Consider the following 16,629-nt stretch of genomic DNA (forward strand, 5'->3'; position numbering starts at 1 on the left):
CTGTCACTTTAAACCGGCTCCAGCTGCCTGCCTTCGGGGAGGGTTTGGGCGAGACGAAAATGTAAATCACTTGTTAGCCTAGCATCTCGAAATAACAAGTTTTTCAAAATTATTTCGTGTTGCACTAGCATTGTGACGATTGCTCCAGGTTCCTGTGGCTTACCCTCTAAAACTTTCCGACTCAATTGACGTTCCCCGGCCAAAGCACTCGGATGCAATTTTCAGGAATTTATCCTGGGTTGAGTGGGATCCAGAACCTTCTAACTGTGGATCCGGGAGTTTGTGCGGCTCCGCCCCCGGTCAGGCCCCGCCCCTCCCGCTTCCGCCCTTAATCAGGCCCCGCCTCCACCTCAGTCAGGTCCCGCTTCCTCCCGGCCCCGCCCCCAGGTCACGCTCCCAACAGGCCACGCCCCCGGTCCACGCGCTCTGGAGAAGCCAAGGTAGGAGCAGACGCTGCCGAGCCGGAAGAGGCAGAGCTCTGGCGGCGGCGGGAAAGGAGCGGCGGGAAAGGAGCGGCGGGAAAAGAGCGCCAGGAAGGGGTCAGGCCGCCGTGTCCCGCCCCCGCCGACCAGCAGCGCCTCCTGGACCTTCGCACCATGCTGACTGCCGGCTCCGAGCTGCCGCTCCCGCCTTCGCCCCCCACGGCACGGGAGCAGGGCGCAGAGGCACGGCCGGCCCACGGGGAGCTGCAGTACCTGGGGCAGATCGAGCAGATCCTGCGCTGGGGCTTTCGGAAAGAGGACCGCACGGGCACCGGCACCCTGTCGGTGTTCGGCATGCAAGCGCGCTACAACCTGAGAGGTGACCGCGCCAGGGCCGGGCGGGCGATGGGAGAGCGCTGAGGTGAGGTCGGGGATGGGTGAGGGGCGCGGCTGGCCCTGACCTCAGTGGGCGCGGGTGAAGATATGGTTTGCACAGGATCCCCCCAGATAGGAGCCACCCCACTTATGCAGAGTCTCCCAGGACACGCGTAGGACCCGGCAGGGCTCCCCCAGTCCCGGAACCTGGACGAACATTGCCCAGGCTTGCTTTTGCCAGGGGCCCCCGGCCTCTGCCCTTTCCCCGCCGCCCCGCGTGCTGGCTGAGTCCGGCTGTGCAGAATTTAAAAATGGGAGCCAAAATAGTCTGGGCGGGATGGTGGGAGGAGCAGAGGACGGGGCGGGAACCCGAGCCCTGCGGGCTTGCAAGCTTCCTGCTAACCAGGCAGCCTCGTCCGAGGATCCGCACAGCCGGTTTTTAATTCACCCCATCCGGATAGACCTGCGGCTAGTTTACCTTTCCTGCCTTGGGCTTCCCCACACTTGTCAGAAATTATGCTCCGTAGGTAATGCTGACGGCACGTTACCCAAATATCAGCAGTAGAACCAGGGACATGAACTGCATTGCAAGGTCGGGGTTTGCCCTTTGGTTCCCCTCTTGCTCAACGCTCGCCCACCTTTGTGCAAACTTCCGTTACTCCCCAGCACCTGCACTGTGGGATCCTCGTTCCTCGAGTAGAGTTGATGCGAGTAACTGGCTCACGTATATAGTTTTTGACCTGCTGCTGTTTTAGGTACACTGGGGATACCAAAGGCCCTTCTGCTTGACAGATACAAAATCTATTCTGTCATGTGGGCCAGTGTGCTGTTGATTCTGCCCTGGTCCCGAGTGAGTTTTCTCGTGGTGGGAGCCTTTCAGTTTAGTCTGCACGTGCTTGGCATGTTTTCATGCCTGACGGGGCTCAGCTGGAAGGGCAAATGGCTCCTCCTCACCTGTTGCGCACAGGCACTGCCCTCTTTCTCATGCGGATTTCCTATGTCCATCTGAAGTCTCAGGTCCCCTGTGTGTCCATTCACAGTTGCAGTTTTCCAGATGCTTCTGTGGTCATTCCAGGCCCCCTTTGTCCCAGGACCGTTTTCTTCCTCAGAAATGTGTGTTTGCATCTTTAAAGTGTGTGGCAAACTGTTTTTCAGATGAATTTCCTCTGCTGACAACCAAACGTGTATTCTGGAAGGGTGTCTTGGAGGAGCTGCTGTGGTTTATCAAGGTAAAGCAGTGGCTGTTTGGGGGCTAGCGTTATGGCATAGCAGTTTACGCCTCCGCTTGCCATGCCAGCATCCCTTGTGGATACTGGTTTGTGTACCAGCTGCTTCACTTCCAATTCAGCTTCCTGCTAATGTACCTGGGAGAGCAGTGGAAGGAAGATGGCCCACCTAGATGAAGCTCTGGGCTCCTGGCCAGGCTGTCGTGGTGCTTTGGACAGTGAAGCAGCGGATGGAAGTCTGTCCTCCTCTCTGTATAACTTTGCCTTTCAGATCAATGAAAGAAATGGGAGCTATTGGTAGTCTACAGTCTGTTCTCGACATGTCTGCCTCAGCCTACAGCCCCTAGCAGCTCCCTTTTCATGCCAAGAGGACCCAAGTCCATATCACAACCTCATTGATATGCAAGTGTAGGTTGAGGGTGAGCATAACTTTATGCATATTTAAATGTGAATGAATTTGGATCCATATTCAGTCTAGTTTGACTGATACATTTGCCAAGACAGCTAACACAAATTAGCCTGCATATCACAAAGGTCCTGTGTCCTCGACAGCCAATACACTGAACAGACTACTGATGGGGCTTTAATCTGGAGGTATCATTTAGACACAGAACATATTTGATGAATAAATAGAATCGTCAAGTGAGTTGGGCATACTTACGGCACATGGGGGAATTTAGAAAATTTAGTTAAAGGGGATGAAAGAAAACATTTGACAAGGCAGTCCCAAACAAGGCAAGCTCTCAAAAGCTTAGCCTGGGAACAGGCTATGCAGCCAGGATGGGCTCCACATGGATGGGCTGAGGGCCTGCCCCCAGCCTGCCTGGGTGGAAGAGGCACCATGGGGCTCCAGCCAGAGGACTTAGTTTATTTGAATGCATGTTCTCTCCCCATCTTTTCCAGGGATCCACAAATGCTAAAGAACTGTCTGCCAAAGGAGTGAAAATCTGGGATGCGAACGCTTCCCGAGACTTTCTGGACAGCCTTGGATTCTCCACCAGAGAGGAGGGGGACCTGGGTCCAGTTTATGGTTTCCAGTGGAGGCATTTTGGGGCAGAATACAAAGATAAAGATTCAGGTGAGGGGAAAGAACAATGCCTTGAGTCCCCCACATGCCCTTCTTGGTGTGCGGTTTTGTTCCACTTTGTAGATAATGTCTGTGGGTGGATGGTGTCTTGTGATCCATATTAACCAGGTTAGGGTGGAGGAACCTCAATGTCATACCCTGTCTGTCTCACACACAGTGTCTGTCTCTGCTTGGTCCTTCCCATACCACAGTCAGTAGCAGATGGCTGCAGGGCAGGAGTAGGCAGGAATCTCAAGTGTGACACAATGCCTGGGATTGCCTGGCTGGCTTCTCCCTCTGTACTACACTATAGGTGGTACTCATGTGACAGTGTGAACCCCGTGCTCATCCTCATCCTCTCAGACTTTTGGGGTAGGGGAGTATAACTCAACACCTGGACTTACTCCTTTGTCACTCTTTGGGGGGGGATGTTCACACACGTGTGCGCACTTGCATATTTGGTAAGTACAACACACTGGTTGGGTAGTGCACAGCCATCTGGAAGGGGTGTGTCATCTAAGAAAACACCCCATCTCACTCCCAGCTGGAAGGATTTGGGCCCGGTGTTAGAATTCTTCAAGAAACGTCTAAAATCCACACCTATGTACAACTTTAAGAAGTTTTAAAATATTGTGTCGACCTGGAATGGACAAGTTTATAAAGACACAAAGTACAGTGTGGTTCCCCAGGGGTTGGGGAAAGAGAGAGTGGAGAGTGAGAATTTAATGAGTATAGACTTTGAAGTGTGGTGATGGTTGTGTAATGTGAATGTGGCATGTTAGATGGCGGGGTGGGCGTTTGGCCTAGCAGTAGCAGTGGGTGTCAGGACGAAGGGGACACAGACCAGAGCAGGTGGGTTTGACCCCCAGCTCTTGCTGACGAGTCCAGCTTCCTGCTAATGTGGACTCTGAGGAAGCAGTAGTTCTTGCTCCTGGGGAGATGGAACTGACTTTCCAGTTCCCAGCTTCAGCCACCAGGCCATTCTGCTATCTGGGAAGTGAGCTTGCTCTTTTTCTGTCTCTCAAATAAGTAAAACTTAAGGAACTATAAAAAAGTTACTTAGGAATGGTTAAAATGGTAAACTTAATGCCACGTACACTTTACCATAACAACAACATTGCCGTGTGAACCAGATGATGTGCAGGTAGATGGTCCAAAGGCTGGCCTGGGCTCACCATCCAGGGCCTCTGTGGTGTGGGGCCACTCCCTTGGCTAATGCTGCCTTGTTACCTTCTGCTCAGTGTGTCTTTGGTTTCTTGATAAAATTATGGCTTCTGTTTAGAGTTGAATGAATATTTAACTTTTGGGTCTTTTGTTTTGTTTATATTTTTAAAAGACTTGCTTTTTTTTTAATCTGAAAAGCAGAATTAGAGAGGGAGAGACTGAAAGCTCATTGTTCAATGGACGTGATAGTGGGGGGGGGGGCGCAATCCAAAGCGAGGATCCAAGAGCTCCCATCCCAGTTTCCCACGTAGGATGCAGGAGCCCAAGCAGTGAGAGTCTGTAACCCAGTTAAATAAAGTACTTTAAAGGAAAGTACTTTAACACATTTCAAGTGGCTAGAAAGGAATTAAAGTCCAGACCACATTTAGGAGAGAGGGACCAAGTGGTTATGCAGATCTCTGTATATCAATGGAGTATTTAGCTGCTAAACTACAGATTGTATCATGGGGACAGGATGCCGACTCAGTCACAGAAAGGCACCCACGGTTAGTTGGAGTGTCTCTGGAATGCTGCGTTCTAGGTGTGGGACAAAGATAAACTGTCAGTGAAGTGACAAGAATGGCTGATGGGGACAGACTAGCTTCCATGGAGACCACTGGAAGAAACCAGGATGGTTGAAACTACAAAACAGTCAGGTCAGGGCAGGGGTAACAACACAGTAGACCAACTAGTAAAGGAGTGGTGGTGAGTACAACAGAAATAGACTTTCTTCATACTGAGGAGCTCAGATGAGACCCTCCACATATCCCTGCAAGATCAGAGTAGAAACCACTGGGTGTCCTGCAGACTTGCCTCATGGGGGCGATGTTGGGTAAGACTGTATAATACATGATCTCAGAGGCCATCTTAGATTAATGTGTGTATGTGTCCTCTCCTTCTGGACAATCCTACAGATTACTCGGGCCAAGGAGTAGACCAGCTGCAAAAAGTGATCGATACCATCAAAACCAACCCTGATGACCGCAGAATCATCATGTGTGCCTGGAATCCTAAAGGTAGAAAGCATCCCGAGTCGCCCTCTGCATGACCCTGCAGTGAGCCCAGAGGGAAGCCCAGAGGCACTGGGGCCACTGCTCCAGGAAGGCAGGCCCCGGGAACTGCCCCCAGGCACACTGTTGGCTGTAGGGCTAGTTAAACTTCTTAACAGGGTGTGATAAGTATCCAGAGTGGAAGTTCTGCAAATGAAATTATTCCATCTGCATTTGTATTCTGGTGCTCCCAAAAATGGCATGGGTTGTTAACACTAGGGTGGATGCGCACTGCAGCTAAATGTAAATTCATAGTAATCTCATGTTGACAGATAGGCCTCCCGCTGCTCTGTGCCAGAGCTGCAGTTGGGGAGGGAATGGTCTGATTTCTGAAGTGACCAGCAGGTGAGGGTCCTGGGTGTGCTGGCTTCAGCCAGGGGCTCTTTCAGTCCCCAAGTTGGCCCTTCCTGTTGTTTACCTGAAACTGCTCTCTAAAACTGTCACATCTCCTCTTTGTGCTGCTTCCACAGACCTTCCTCAGATGGCCCTGCCCCCATGCCATGCCCTCTGCCAGTTCTACGTAGTGAACGGCGAGCTGTCCTGCCAGTTGTACCAGAGGTCGGGAGACATGGGCCTGGGTGTGCCCTTCAACATTGCCAGCTATGCCCTGCTCACCTACATGATTGCGCATGTCACCGGCCTGAAGGTGGGCTGCCCTTGGGATCCAGGACGCCTGCCAGCTTAGCACATTGAGCTCTGATGCCTCCACACGAGGAGCGAACCAAGGGCAATTCAGTGTCTGCTCAGCTGTAAAATTCCTAATCGTTCCCCACTCCCGCATGTGTCCGGGATGGGTTAGATACCAAAACCCAAGGATGCTCAAGTCCATTCTATAAGTGGCCAACATGTATACACATGTAAATCGTGCACACCCTCCTGTAACCTTTGCATCACCTCCAGAAGATAGACCTGAGAAAATTGTCCATCTTGTGCAGCTAGTATGTGTTTCGGAAACAATGACAAAGGCATGAAAAAGTCTGAATGTGTTCAGTGCAAGAGCAATTCTCGGTTTCTACTTTGGCTTGTTGGTTCATAAAAATGGTATTAGAAACAGCCTGTATTTCATCCTGTGGACCACAGGCAAAAAGCCTCATGGAGAGCTACCACGAGCCAGCACTTGTTATTTTTCTTAAAGCCTCATGTAAGTATATTCTAGAACGTGTTTTTAAAAGATGTGTTTTTAAAAATGAGAACTAAGACACTGTTTTGCTTTCTTCCATGGGCTTCTTTAGCCAGGTGACTTTGTACATACTCTGGGAGATGCACATATTTACCTGAATCACATCGAGCCACTCAAAGTGCAGGTGAGCATTATGTTACCCTTTTGGTCCTGGTGCCCTCTCTTGGAGAAAGGCTGTTGGATGGGCAGCCCTTTGTGGATGCTGCGTCCCAGATAAAGGTGACTGCTCAGGTCACAGAGGCTCCTTTCTAGGGAACGGTAGAGGACAGTGGGCGGGGATGAGGCAGACACTGACACTTTATATGCAGGAACTGAATTAATACCAGTGGGAAAGAGCCAGGGGACTTAAATCCCTAGGTTAAATCAATAAATGATCATTTGAAATGGCTTACATTTAGAACCCCAAACCCTCCAGGCCCTAGCTCCGCCTTGCATCCCTTTCAGTGTTGGTTATCAGCAAGTGTCTTCCCTTCCACATTCAGCCAGGGACACCCGGGATATGGATTGTAGAAGTCGGGTAACCATGCAGAGTGCTACAGTGAGCCACAGGTGCAGAAAAGTAAGACTGTCCCCAGCTCAGATGTTCAAGTGTGACTGTAAGAACTCATACCTGTTGAGCCACACAGGCTCCTGACACGTCAACATCACAAAAGCCAAGAGCAAGAGCCAGGGATGAGCCAGCTGTGCTTTCACACCCCCGGGGAAGTCGATCCTTGCTGACCAGGCACTTTGTACTTAAAGAGACACGGGGAGCAGAATTGAATAAAGCAACTTATACAAGTATGACAAAATCACAGTCTTCATTGTGTTTTTAGCTTCAACGAGAGCCAAGACCTTTCCCAAAGCTCAAAATCCTTCGAAAAGTTGAGACGATTGACGATTTCAAAGCTGAAGATTTTCAGATTGAAGGGTATAACCCACATCCCACCATTAAAATGGAAATGGCTGTGTAGTGTGCTTTTGGAGTGGTTGTATTATCAGTCTAGGGACTGCGCTCAAGTTCAAAGTTCTTGCTCTAAGGGGAAAAAACTAGGTAAGAAATCTGTCTGACCTTTCTGTTATTACTCATTAACTTTAAAAAATGGTGCTATTGGCAAATACAGCCCTTAGTGTTTTAATAGTGAAGGGCTTTGAGTATAGTTAACTCTGAGAGGGAAGGAAAATGTTGAGTTTATCAAGAGGGGAGTGGGAATTATCTACTCTTAAAATATGTACATTTTAAGCCTATGTCTTTATGAAAAAAAGGTCAGTACTAGGAATTAATTCCTCCAAATCTGAGTGGAATGACATTGCCAATCATGGCTGCTACAGACCCTGGGAGGGAGCGAAGAGGCTCAGGAGGTGGGTGCCCGCCCTAGGGTGGGAGGCCTGGGTTGGTCACGCTTTGGCCTGTTTCAGGTACTGGAGGAGGCGCTCTCTGCCTCTCAGACACCAGCGGAAATGTCTTGTGCCCTGTTCTCTAAAGGCTCAGACTGAGCAAGGAAAGGGGATGCTGGAGCACTCGGGGACTACTCAGTGGAAACTTCCCCTCTGTTGTACCACCAGCTCCCCTGTGGTGCTGGATGATTTCTATCCTGACTTCTGACAGGTGTTAGAGGGAAAAAATGGAGATACTTTCCCAACAAATTATGCAACATATTGCTTATTTTTAAATATAGCTTCATGTCTAGGTCCCTGCACTTGATAAAACTACATTTGGGAGAAGAATAATTAAAGAGAAGAACATGTATTGATTGGCTGAGACCATCAAGTAACAACGACTGTTTATTCCATGGGTTTAATGCCTTCATTAAGCTTGTCGTGATTGGTAGGATACAGGTCCATAACCCTCCCCCCACCCCTCCTATTTTTACAGCTATACCCAAGACATGTTGAGCTTTTATACTTGAACAAAGGTATTAATTCTCATGAGCAGCCAAGAGTCTCTGCCAGACTTCACCAATCGGAAAGCGGTGCTTCTCCACAGAGTCCTCTTTCATTTCCGTGGAATAGCCAGGAGCCTAGCAAAGATGAGAGGGAGAGTGGTACCAACATCTGGTACCAAAACATGCACTTCCTGTGTTTCTGCTTTTAAATCTAAGTCAGAGGAATGTCATTATTTTGTAAATTTTAATTTTATTTGAAAGATTCAGAGGAAAATTTACCATCTGCAGGTTTACCTCCCAAATGCCCACCACACAGGAGGCTGGAGCCGGAAGAAGGAACACATGGGTCTCCCGCGTGGGTGACAGGGACCCATGTCCCCACGACTTGCTGCCTCCTGGTATTCAGTCAGGACTGAAACCCACGTACTCCTAATAGATTCTGTTTCAGGAGCAGGGATGGGGGCCCCGTGAGCCAAGCTGTCAACATCACAGACGTGCCAGCAGTCCCAGCTCCTGCTTCTAGCACAGCCTCCTGTTAATGCAGCTGCCAGGAGTGCCGGAGGGCCTAAATACCTGGATGCTCCCCAGCAACATGTTGCAGGCATTTGGGGAGTGAACCAGTAGACCTCTCTCTTTTGCAAATAAAGTCTTTCTGAAAGCTCTGTCTCTTTGTCCCCTTGAACCTGATCACGACAACTGCATCCGTAACGACTATAGTCAAAACCTTTTTAAAAGTTGCTAACTTGCTAGACGGTGTCAGCTTTGGTTTTCTGCACACTGCGTATGTTTTTAAGATTTTAACTATTGAGGAAAAAGCTAATCTGAGAGAATCCTCACCCAAGCTCTGATCTTTAGGCCTTAGGAATTTTTGATTCCTAAAATAAACTTGAACGGCATGGGCACAGGGCCACTGGCAGCCTGGACCGTGGCTTACCTTAGGAGGCATGTAGGAAGCATTCTTGATTGTCACAGGATACTTGAAGTGTTCATGCAATTCATCCACATACTCACACATCCTAGGAGAAAGAATCAGTTTGGGACAATGACACCTGCAGTTAGGAAGTACCCCTGGTGATAAGCAGAGAGTAAGAGAAATGGCCAAGGCTGAGCCCTCCACCTCTGTGCTTCAGGCTTCTGAGACTACGATGAAATGGACCAAAAGTGTCCAACAGACATCCACTCAGACTTCATAAATATTCCAGTTACTTGCTTTATGCCATACAGTAAGTGGATACATTAAAACGGTCAAATGCAGTTCCTGGTAGCCTAAATGATTCAGATGAACAAAGAGTTAAGAATCACTTCAATCTGTTAAGTTCTGTGTTGGCCACTTTCCAGTTTTGAGGGTGGCAAGAGACTTAACTTGCATGACCTCAGTCAGCTGTTAATGAGCCTGTGCCCAGTGCTGGGACCACGCAAAGGAACTGGTGAGAAGGCCAGCCACGTGGACACTCGGTGGCTCACTGTGATGTGCTGTGTTCCCAGTCCCATGAGGGAGGACAGCCGGGCCTTGAGAATAAACAAAGTGGACAATCCACACAGAGAATGCACGTAATAGGACTGGAGTGTGACAGCAGGTGGTTATCACTGTCGGGCCTGCCTGAGCAGCACCAATGCCCATAAGGCCTGGAGGCACCAGGGATGTGGGCTGGGGTCCTGGGGTTCCCTCTGACCCCTGGCTGGGCAGAACATCTTTGCAGTCCTGCAGGCAGGAACTGAAATGAGGGGCCTACAAGCAGAACATCCAAAGGATGTTAATGTCCTTCATCACAGGCACAGAGGAGGGTCACTGGAAGGGAAGAGAAAAACATCCAGTCCCAAGCTGCATTTTCCAGATAAACCAACAGATTCAGACTCAAGCAGTGGCAGCATTGGGACTCAGGCCCAGGTGTCATTCCGTCCAAGCTAATGTTCTGCTCAGAGGCTAGCACAGCTCAGATACGCGAGGGCAGCACCCATCGGCTCGCCGCCCAGCCGAGCAGTCAGCAGTAACGCCCTGAGCGCCTCGCTGGATCCCATTTCTCTCGCAGCCCAGCATTTGGTGTTTACCTTTCCATGCTATTTTTAGGCCTGCACTGCTTGCTGCTTGTGATCCTTCTGTGATAGTTAATTCCAGCAGCCAAGAAAAGCCTCACAAGCCAAGCTGTATGTGAGCAGATGCCTGGGAGACTCCTACATACTCCTTGGTGTGCTGGGCCTAAGAGAGGGGCAGCCGGATCGAGGAGGGCTTGTCGGGGAGAGGACAGGACAAGAGCACACGCACGTCTGGAGCCTGGCCTCATGTCGCTGGCCACAGAAGAGTTCTGCTTGTAAACCCTGTCCCTAAAATGCTTATAAAAACAAAGTGAGCAAGCCACCAAAAACTTATCCTTCTGGAAGGAAAATTCTGTGGTGGTCTTTTTTTTAGTTTATTTAATTATTCATTTGAAAGTGAAAGAAGAATTTATGGAAAGATCTTTTGTCTGCTGGTTCACTCCCCAAATGGCAGTAACAGCCAGGGCTGCAGCCAAAAGCCTGGAACTACATTTTGATCTCCAATGTGAGTGGTAGGGCCATCCTCTGCTTTGTTCCCAGGTACACTGGCAGGGACCTGGATGTGAGCAGCCAGGACTCAAAACTGGCATTATGATATGGGATGCTGATGATGCAAGTGGTGGCTTAACCTTGTGCACAATACCACCAGAGCTAATGGTGGGTTTCTGTTATTGTCACACACAAAACTGGAAGCAGATGCCAGTGGTGTGGCATAGTGTATTAAACTGCCACTGGATCACAGGAGACCCAAAGGAGGCTCCTGGCTCTTAGCTCCAGCCTGGCCCAGCTCTCGCCATTCCCAGTGTTGGATACATTCCAGCATTCATTCTAGGCAAGGAACCAACAGATACAAGATCTTTCTGAAACCTGAACTTTTAAATATGTAAACATTAAAAAAAAAAAAAAAAGCAGGGGGTGGGGGGTCGGGAAACCAACTTGGCCTTTGAGCTATACAGCATGCCAGGATTCCAAATATCGATGAAAACAGAATTTTAAATGCTCCATCCTGGAGTTAGGCCCACTGCTGAAGAGAAGTGCAGCTGACGCCACGTGACTGACCTGTTTTTAAGGCTCCCGGAGACTGCTATGTAGTCAAACATGATCAAGTGCTGAACCAGTTCACAGAGGCCAACTCCCCCAGCGTGGGGGCAGACGGGAACTGAAAGGAAGACAGACTGCTATTTAACGCTGAGAGAGGAAGCGCTGAAAGAAATCCAGGCTTCTTCTTTGTGCCAGTAGATGACTAAATAATTCGTAAATGTTTAACAATGAAATTCCAGGATGAAAAGCATTGACGGTGGCTTGATTAAGGCTAAGTGGGAGTCAGAAAAAAAATAAAATGGCAAAGTACAGACTCAAGTGAGCTGCCAAGACTGAGAGGGAAACACGGGTGCCCCGGGGGGGGGGGGGCGCGCAGTGCCCTTACTTCCAAACTTCTTGGCCATCAGTAACACTGAGAGGTTCTCGTTGACACTTCCCAGCCTGCAGCTGTCAATCTGGAGAAACTGCAGGGCGTTTGCTTGGAGGAGCTGCTTGAAGATCACTCTGTTGTGGCACTGCAAACAGAATTAAAAACACCACCAACGGGAGAGTCAGCCTTGGCCATCAGGCAACTGTTACTCAGATGTGGCCTTTGGGAAGCCTAGACTATTTCTTCTTTGTCATTGTGTGGCAGGAGGCGCTGTGATCGTGCAGGCAGCGACCTTGTCCCAGCTTTACAAATCTAATGGAGCTGTGTGAGTCAAACCATAGTCACAGCGGGTCGCCACGTACTAAGGAGTAACTTGTGGGTGGGCCGGGAAGCAGAACTTGAGGGAAGGAGATGGGGATGGCGAAGAGCAGGTGGCACCGACAGCAGCCCACAGCCACGCTGTTCCTTTTGCTCTTGTCGGGGGCTGATGGCCACAGGCCTTCGCTGGCACTTGGGCTTAGCTGATGAGCATCAGAAGCAAACGCTGTGGTATTTATTCCAGCTGGAAGCTGACTGTCTTAGAACCACTGCATGTCCTTGCACTGCATCGTGGGCAAAGCAACCCTAATCCTCCACCCTCACATGGCATCCCATATGAACATCGGCTCATATCCTGGCTGCTCCTCTTCTGATCCATTTTCCTGTTTATGGCCTGGGAAAACAGTGGAGGATGGCCCTCTGCACCCAGTGGGGGACCTGGCAGAAGTTCCAGGCTCCTGGCTTCAGACTGCCTTAGCTCTGGCCATTGTAGCCACTGGGAAATGAATCAGCAGATGGAAGATTCTCTCTCACTGCTTTTCAAATAAATAAATCTTTTTTTTAAAAAACCCACAAAGGTGGGGGTAGAAACAGCCACAAAAGATGGTCTCTGACTGAGATCACAGCTCCTGCAGCCTGGGTGTTAACTGTGCCCAGGTGGCAGTCAGCACACGGAGCCCATGAAGACGCTACTCACCTGCTCCCCGGTGGCAACGCCGATTCCTAACGGGACCAGTGCCTGCAAGATGGAAGCAGCCTCGAGTTATTTCCCCCAGTTTTGAACTGCAGCTCCAAATGTTTAAAAATATTTGTAGCTGAGGAAGAAAGTGTTGCTGCTGTTGAACCATGTAAAGCTGAGACTGGCAGAGGGTACTGAGGGAACATGTGCGTGTGGGAGGACTGTGTCCGTGGGGAGGGCAGCTCACACACTGCCACCTCTTGCACGGTGTCCTGGCTGGGCTCGTCTCCTGGAGCCTGTGCACTGTCGGGGAGGAACTGGCAGGAAACATGGCCCATCAGCAGAGGCTCCAACCTCCCTGCGCCTGTCCTGGGGGTCACTGCTCCCTTGAAATCCCTTCTTTTTGTCTCTCCAATGATGTCCTGTCAGAATCTTGTTATTCTAGAACCTTCTCAAGTTTGTCAATTCCAAAGCTGTCACCTGGCTAAGTAGGTGGCCTCGGGTCTGACCTGACAGGTCAGGCCGAGCCTTGCGCACTGGCTGGACTGCGCTGGGAAGTGCTGGCATCGGCCGCTCTCTCCTGGACACAGCGCCGTGTTCTCTGTTATTGCACCTGCCACCTGCTGCCCTCCCCTCCTGCCTTCACTTGTCACTCCATGGGTGGGAGTCATGGTTTTTCCCTGGGTTTTCCTTCCCTTGGTTCAGATACTAATTTCACTGACATGACAGCCACCATTTTCTGAGGCTCCATGTGTGACACTGGCATCAAGGATTCCTCATCACAGCCCCCACCAGCCCCGCGGTCCAGGTGAGAGAAAACATGTTTGGTATGAGAAGTGTCCCCAAGCTGGAGTCACTCTGGGCAGATGCTGCAGTCAGAGGTGGCCTCTGACTCAGCTGACTAAGCCGGCTTCGGAGCAAAACACGCTTCTCATGTGGGAGCCAACGTGCTGAGCCAACACCTGTCCTTGAGCAAAGGACAAGCCTTGGTTTCCTCAGTGCAGAAGGTATAATGGGACCAGATGGTCTTGAAGGCACATTTTTGTGCTAACATATTACGCTTCTTTAAGTTCCTAATTTAAGTATGTGGCCTTTTATCTCAGAAAAGGGGGAGAAAAGAAGGCAGCGAGGAGCAGGAGGAGAAGAGGCCCTTGCTTCGTTCTCTGCTGTATGGGCATGGTCTGCTGGCACTGACCAGGTGCCAAACTATAGTTTTTCCAGCTGAATGCTTCCTTAGTCTGCTCCATTTCAGCCTCCCTCCTCCAAGTGTCCCCCAGTGGGCTCAAACAGTTGCAGGTCTGGACTCCACATCACTTCCTTCCTGCCCATTCCTCGCTTCTCATCTCCCAGGCTCAATCCGTTCTGTTGGGTGCTACTCCTCACAGCACCTGGAATCCCAGGTATTACTTCGCCATTCTGTCCTTCGAGAACAGTCCTTCACTCTCTTTGGCTGTACCTTCTTGGGGGACAGACCCCATCATCTGGCCCAACTCCCTGCATTCCCTTGGATGACATCCTCATGGACCCCAGCCTGCACCTGCCACCTCTTCCTCGGATGCTGCTAAGGGATGGTATCTCATATAAGCCAAACCTCACTGGGTTGAAAGGCCACAGGAGCCTCTGAGGAAAGCACGACTGTTTCTGGCTCCTGTTCCTCCTGTCACCCCTGGCTTGGTTCAGGCGTCCTCTCCTCAGGGTCACCCAGCTCATACCCACTTTCATCCTCCCACACAGCCCCACCACCCAACATCTTCGTTGCCCAAATTCCAGCCTTTTCTCTCCTGCAAGGCTGCATCTAAGGAGAGGAAGGCATTCCTTAAACACAGGCTTTGGGAGGCCTCAGGCAGGTCCTGTGTTGACCAAGGACCAAGCACCACGGACACCCTCCGGCAGGAGCCGACTCACACCCAGTTTATGAGGACACAGAACTAGGACTCAAACTGCCCCAGGCAAGGGGGCGTGGGCTGGGAGAAACTGTGAAGGGGAAAGGCTGGGAGCAGATGTTGGTGGGACCTGGGATCAGAGTGAAATCCTAGTCAGGCCCTGCCCCCGATTGCTTCCCTAGCCAGCTGTGCCTGGCTTAATGCCGCTTCTTGAAGAACTGGCTGTGGTCAGAGTATGATAAGGTACACAGAAGCTTCGGTTGCCCTGGAGACGGAGGCTCCGGGCAGTCTGGCTTTGTACCACAGTCTGGGGTCAGCGTGAATGGCAGGAGTCTCCGGAGACAGGGTCTGGTCTCAGAGCTCTCAGTCAGGCCAGCCCCCACACAGAGGAGATTCATCTGTCCTGATCGCTGGGGAAGGGGCAGAAAGCCTTCTCTCACAGGACCTGCCCTGATGCTACCTCAGCACATCCTGTCTTTTGACTCAGCCAGAGAATCTACATGTTTTTGCTTCATTCTGGGCAACTATTAGTCACATTTCTTTACTTAAAAAGGATGGGAGGACCTGGCGCGGTGGCGCAAGTGGTTAAGGTCCTCGCCTTGCACGCCCGGGATCCCATATGGGCGCCGGTTCTATCCCAGCGGCCCTGCTTCCCTTCCAACTCCCTGCCTGTGGCCCGGGAGAGCGGTCGAGGACGGCCCAAAGCTTTGGGACCCTGCACCCGCGTGGGAGACCCGGAAGAGGCTCCTGGCTTCGGATTGGCATAGCATCAGCGGTTGCGCTCACTTGGGGAGTGAATCATCGGACGGAAGATCTTCCTCTCTGTTTCTCCTCTCTGTATATCTGCCTTTCCAATCAAAAAAAATAATAAAAATAAATCTTTAAAAAAAATAAAGGATGGGAGCCATGTCTGTTAGCCTTGAGGGCCTGTGGATAAGCTGAATGGGTAAAAGATGTCAGATCTGCAACTAACGTGTGTTACATTAAAGGGAACAGGTGGAGGAATGTTAGTATCTGTCACCACCACTTTGCCAATGAAGCAGAAAAACATGAATAGCTTTCACAGCCCAAACAGCAGTTTTCCTACCTTGGAGATGGCGGCATGCCCCAGAATGTCATCAGGGGACGTTGGCTCCTCAATCCACAATGGCTTGAACTCAGCCAGTGCCAGCATCCACTCCACTGCCTCAGGCACATCCCAGCGCTGGTTGGCATCCATCATCTGGAAGCAGAGGTCCTTCACAGTCGGGGGAGGCCCAGTGACCACCTCCCAGCGGGGTTCGAGGGCTCCTCTGCCCAGCCTGCAGTGCTAACTAATGGCACCAAAGGGCAGTCTCCGAGCCTGGGACCCTGGCTCAGATACAATCGTTTGGAGGAAATTCACCACGGTGTCTTCCAGAAGCCTAGAGGTGCCTGGGCCATGAGGAGCGTCCACTGGCCCCGGAGCTCAGGGCCACTGCCTTTAGTTGTACACACACACCCCTACCCTTTGCCAAACAAACGCATTTCTGAAAGCCTGACATAAATACGCTGGTATAAAACCTTTGAGATTCCTGCATCTTGGTTTTCATAATACACACTTCACATAACCTGTTGAAGACCCTGCCCTTGCACGCTGTCTTGCAGGGCTATCCAGAGGAAATCCTGCCACTTGGTGGGTTCCAATGCAGCCAACACAGGGTGGTTCAACAGTCACTCACTGTCTCATGAGGTATGTGGCACAGGAGTAACACCACGCTCTAGCATTCATGAAGCATCTGTTCCACCACGTACTTTACGGGTTCTGTCCCATTTAATACTGACACAGTAAGGTTACTGTTTTTACAGAGAAATCAGACATGTGGGGAAGTTAAGTAACTTGCTCAAGAAGAGCAAGCCAAGTCAATGGGGAATTGAAGCTGAGGCCGACGCCATCTGC

The 16,629-nt window shown here is 50.6% G+C and overlaps 2 protein-coding genes across 5 annotated transcripts in view; one reads left to right on the top strand and one right to left on the bottom strand.

Annotated features, from left to right (window-relative positions):
- Positions 1 to 559: 559 nt before the first annotated feature.
- TYMS (thymidylate synthetase) lies at positions 560 to 7,520 on the top strand. 3 transcript variants are annotated; one of them, XM_040974028.1, is made up of 7 exons: positions 560 to 801; positions 1,953 to 2,026; positions 2,927 to 3,101; positions 5,207 to 5,308; positions 5,812 to 5,987; positions 6,574 to 6,645; positions 7,337 to 7,520. In XM_040974028.1, the coding sequence occupies exons 1-7, from the start codon at positions 597 to 599 to the stop codon at positions 7,472 to 7,474; spliced, it is 942 nt and encodes a 313-aa protein (XP_040829962.1). In that variant the 5' UTR covers positions 560 to 596; the 3' UTR covers positions 7,475 to 7,520. The 3 variants fall into 3 exon arrangements, with proteins under 3 accessions (XP_040829962.1, XP_040829963.1, XP_040829964.1); XM_040974029.1 differs by lacking the exon at positions 5,207 to 5,308; XM_040974030.1 differs by lacking the exons at positions 1,953 to 2,026; positions 2,927 to 3,101.
- A 721-nt stretch (positions 7,521 to 8,241) lies between these two features.
- The window catches only part of ENOSF1 (enolase superfamily member 1), a 37,009-nt gene continuing 28,621 nt past the window's right edge, over positions 8,242 to 16,629 (bottom strand). Inside the window, exons 11-16 of one of the 2 annotated variants that reach the window (XM_040974031.1) lie at positions 15,799 to 15,933; positions 12,847 to 12,888; positions 11,847 to 11,976; positions 11,480 to 11,579; positions 9,321 to 9,402; positions 8,242 to 8,521 (exon numbers count right to left, since the gene is read on the bottom strand). In XM_040974031.1, the coding sequence (XP_040829965.1) occupies positions 8,420 to 8,521; positions 9,321 to 9,402; positions 11,480 to 11,579; positions 11,847 to 11,976; positions 12,847 to 12,888; positions 15,799 to 15,933 (591 nt within the window). In that variant the 3' untranslated portion in view covers positions 8,242 to 8,419. The remainder of the gene's footprint in view (positions 8,522 to 9,320; positions 9,403 to 11,479; positions 11,580 to 11,846; positions 11,977 to 12,846; positions 12,889 to 15,798; positions 15,934 to 16,629) is intronic. The other variant, XM_040974032.1, reaches the window with a different exon arrangement.

The sequence above is a fragment of the Ochotona curzoniae genome, unplaced genomic scaffold, assembly GCF_017591425.1.
Source record: "Ochotona curzoniae isolate NIBS_2020 unplaced genomic scaffold, NIBS_Ocur_1.0 contig_2364, whole genome shotgun sequence".
Classification (NCBI taxonomy): Eukaryota; Metazoa; Chordata; class Mammalia; order Lagomorpha; family Ochotonidae; genus Ochotona; species Ochotona curzoniae.